The sequence below is a fragment of the Silene latifolia genome, chromosome 6, assembly GCF_048544455.1.
Source record: "Silene latifolia isolate original U9 population chromosome 6, ASM4854445v1, whole genome shotgun sequence".
NCBI lineage: Eukaryota > Viridiplantae > Streptophyta > Magnoliopsida > Caryophyllales > Caryophyllaceae > Silene > Silene latifolia.
The window spans coordinates 74,668,231-74,672,527 of NC_133531.1; the positions used below are offsets into that span (position 1 = coordinate 74,668,231).

Consider the following 4,297-nt stretch of genomic DNA (forward strand, 5'->3'; position numbering starts at 1 on the left):
TTTTGACTCTTTGTCCTGGATTACGGGCATAACTGCGGCCTTGGATATTAACACCAGTTTCTCTTGATTGAGCCTTTGTCTTTGATCATGGCTTGTATCGTCTTGGATTTGCTTGCTACCGTGGATTTGGGTCAGACTAGCACGTTTGGTGTGAAACGGGCTGGTTTTTAGTAAACAGGTTGTTTATTGTGGGGAATGGTCTTGCCTCCCGCCATGGATCATTAACAAGGGAGATGGTCTGGACTCGTCCTAGAATCTCTTTGATAAAGCTCGTCCTAAACTGGGGATTATAGCAAGGGTTTCTATTGCTAGACATGGAATAGGTAAGGAAAATGAACATAGAGTTTCAGGTCCTCTACAACTTGGAACGGAACATCGTTTAAGTGTACTCACATCAACTGACATGCGTTACTGTCCCACATCCGACACTAGCTGGTATTGGAGGAAACTTTGTCAAGTTAGAGATCTACTTAAAGACTGGACAGAGCAAAGAGAAGGGGATTATTCCATAGCTAAAGGATATGATTTCCTCAGAGAGAAAACTCAGGAGGTGCAATGGTCAAAGATGGTTTGGAACCAGTTGACGATACCCAAACATAGCTTGGTAGCTTGGCTTTATCATCACAAAGCTCTTTCTACTAATGCAAAGCTTAAAGATATTGGCATTACCTCAGACGATACCTGTTATATCTGTGGAGTAGGAGCGGAACAGCTGGATCATCTCTTCTTTTCCTGCAGCTACAGTAATAATATAGTTAGCATCGTGGAGATTTGGTTAGGCATTCCATTACCTCGACAAAATTTGTTAGATTGGAGAATCCAATACCATGGATCCGGGTATAAGAGAGATGTCGTCAATGGCGTTCTTAATGCTCTCATCTATTCCATTTGGAGGCAAAGGAACACATGCAAGTTTGAGATGCAGCTGCTAAGACCTCATAAAGTCGCTGAAACCTTAATCAAGGATCTCAAGATTTGGATTGCTCAAACACAGAAGAGATCGAAGAGAAGGGAGGATGATTGGACGAGATTATTGTGTGGGCGATGATGTTTGCTTGGTAGTCTACAGTAGGATGGAGGAGGAAGACGATGGGTCGTTCTAACTAGATTCCTCTAGATAAGATTTCTGTAATTTGGTTTTGTTGTCCATTGTAATGCGCTTTGGGCTTGGGCAGTTTTGGCTTGTTCGACGAATGGGTTTAATTTCTCATTCGATCGGGATATGGTTTCCGTTCTCTTTTGATTTAATGAAAGCTTACATTTTATCAAAAAAAAAAAAACTGACATGCGTTGTTTGTTCGTTTTAAAATGTCTCAAATCAATTCTTGTTGTCACAGGAAAAGGTAAAAGAAAAGAAGAATAAGTGGATTGAAAAGTGTACTTTTATTGAAATCAATAATAAATGTATAGACTCGAGAAGACATGTGACTCGTAGGACATCCCCCAGGTTGTCACTAGAAATGGAAATGGATACGAAGAAAGACACTAGAAAAAAAATTATGGGATAGAAAGCCTAGGACTCGGACTCGGACTCGGACTCGGACTCGATCTTAGATCCAAACTCGTAATCATCATTGTTATCTTCGGAGAATCCTCTTTCAGCATCTGGTAGCTTGAATGTTCGATCTTGATCGTTGAACGATTTGAGCACCCTGTCCTCGTTGTTCGGGGTACTAGAAGGGTAGAGGCCCAAGAGACCTTCCTGTCTTTGAAGAGTAAGATACCCATGAGGGTCATTCTTTTGTCTTAATGGACCGAGGGTCGATAAAGATATCTTGCCGCAATTGAGCATATAGTGGATGGTATTTTTTAGTATGGAACATTGACACGTCTGTCGTATACCTGTCAAAAATAAACTAACTCAACTAACTATATAGCTAGGGAAGTCAGGTCGATCTCCACAGGGAGGCAAGATATCTGTAGAAGTCCGTCTATTTGATCACAAATGGGAGGGGGGGTTGTTTGAATTGTTATCTAAACTATGAGTTTTAAAGGAAAGAGAAATAAAGGGCAAGAGCAATAAAGGCAAGGAATAAGATTTAAACTATCAGAAAGAGAGGGACATGTCAGGATTTCGGTTCACTACGGTAGTCCAGTAACTCAGCTTGTAAATGACTCAGACGAATTAATGTAAGACGGATGTTGAAAGGTCCTTTCGGTCCACCTTTTATCCTAAAATACCACTAACTTAACTTTCATTCTCGTCAGGATAGTCTACTGTTCATAGCAGGCCTATTTAGTCCAATCTTTCGATCTAGGATTAATTTTAGCCAGATTAAAGGTTAACTCAGAAGCGTGCACTCAACTAAGTTGAATAAATACAATTAAATTGCTATGGTGACAGAGTCTCGTAATTATTTCATCTGTTTCATTTACTACATCGTCACTTTCCTACCGCAGATCCCCTAATCCCAACATGAAAGGGGTTTAGCTACTCATGTCGCTAATTAAACTAACAGCAGATAAAATTCCAGCAGTAAACATAATGAAATAAACAATAAATTGCATAAAAGTAAATTAGAGCAGAGGGATTAAATGGAGTAAACAAGAAATTTAAGCAAACAATGATCAATTATTAATAAGAGAAGAAGAAGGAATTACAATCAAGCGAATCCGGCGTAAAGAACAATCAAATCCGAGTAAGAATAATCCCAAAGTAAGGTTACAGTGAGTAATGTAAAGCAACGTAGTAAAGTTTCTGATAATATGAAAGATAGATCCTAATGACCTAGTAAAGCGTGCTTAAATAGCAAAGTAATTAAGTTTTAACGAAATAAACATAACACGGGCTAATTAGAAGCCCAATCAGTGAAACCACTCGATCATAGCATGCAAATGGTGATTGGGGACGGGATGACAGTTAACAACAGTAGCAAGTAAGCAATGACTGAGGTTAATCAAGGCATGAAAGCTTATAAGCCCGTCTGAGAGTCGAGAACTTCGACTGAAATACCCCTAATAGCATGTAATTGGTGATAAGGCGGTCATAACAGGTAACAACAACAACATGTAAACAACACTGAGGTTAATTAGGTCAAGAAATCATGCAAACCCGTCTGACAGTCAAGAATTTCGACTGAACAGCCGTAATCGCGAAAATTCGCACAGAATTCGAATTGAAGCATGTTAAGCATCGACAGGGGTGTGATAACAGTCTAAAACAGCGGCAATTAAGCGACAAGGAAGCTAAATTAGACGAATCACAACAGCAATAACCAAAGTGACAGTCGAAAATCTCGACTGTCCTGAACCCATTACGCAAAAATCATGTAAAATTCGAAAACGGCATGCAATAAACAGCGAGGAATTGGGATTGATCATCAAGCAAGATAGATAAGGGCAATAAACACAATTAAAGTCGAAAAATTCGACCAAGATGGATTTTCGAACCCTAATTCCGATTTTTCCTCATAAAAATGCAAAAATAATGAAATTAAAATGCAATGAAGCTAGAGGAAACACTTACTTGATGAATACAACCTACAAATGCAATTAATCTTCAAAGAACAAGAGAAATAGGCGATTTTTCGATCGAAAAAACCGCAAACCCTAACCCGTGTTAAAAACCGTGTAAAAGAGCACAAATTAAGGGGGAATCAAAGGGCTATGAAAGATTAATTATCGAGCAATAGATTTTAGGTGGCGGATTTGGGGATTGGGCAAGGAAATATGGGATTTGGGGATGAATTTGATCGTAATAAGGGAAGGGGTTAGTCGAAATTAGGGATAAAATGATATTGGAAACATAACATAAGAGTTTAAGGCAAAAACTCCCTGCGTCTTGTTGTATTCACTCGATCGAGTGGTTTTAAACTACTCGATCGAGGACTTTTGATGCTTCATCTGCTCGATCGAGTAGAAATATACTCGATCGAGAAGTCCCACTTTATGCTTTACTCGATCGACTGGAAAAAGTGCTCGGTCGACCAATTTTTCACTCGATCGAGTACAAAAAGTACTCGATCGAGGACTTTTCTCGTGTAAGCTCTTGAATTTCTTCTTTTCTTCCTTGGAATGCGTAAAAACTTCCCCAAACCTACCTAAAAACACGTGCAAAATTTTCCCAAAATACCAAATACGCATAAGAACAGTCTATAATCTTAAATCTACGCTAAAAACTGTCTAAAACTAATTGTCCTAATTAAAAGCAATAAAACAAATTCAACGGAAAATTTTAAAAATTATCTATTACAAAGTGTTACACGGGGCATTTCCCCGCTTAATTCCCAAAGCAATTCAGTAGCCCCTTGAAGGGCTCCTGACTGGAGGACGTCACCTCAGCAACATTGACTGTCCT

At 39.1% G+C, this 4,297-nt stretch overlaps 1 protein-coding gene across 1 annotated transcript; it reads left to right on the forward strand.

Annotated features, from left to right (window-relative positions):
* The first annotated feature begins 403 nt into the window (after window positions 1–403).
* LOC141588231 (uncharacterized) lies at window positions 404–1,048 on the forward strand. The gene has a single exon (XM_074409685.1). It carries the CDS (start codon window positions 404–406, stop codon window positions 1,046–1,048), a length of 645 nt encoding a protein of 214 aa, XP_074265786.1.
* Window positions 1,049–4,297: the final 3,249 nt, after the last annotated feature.

Excerpts from the sequence above, each read along its gene's own strand:
- LOC141588231 (XM_074409685.1), top strand. The coding sequence starts at position 404 with ATGCGTTACTGTCCCACATCCGACACTAGCTGGTATTGGAGGAAACTT.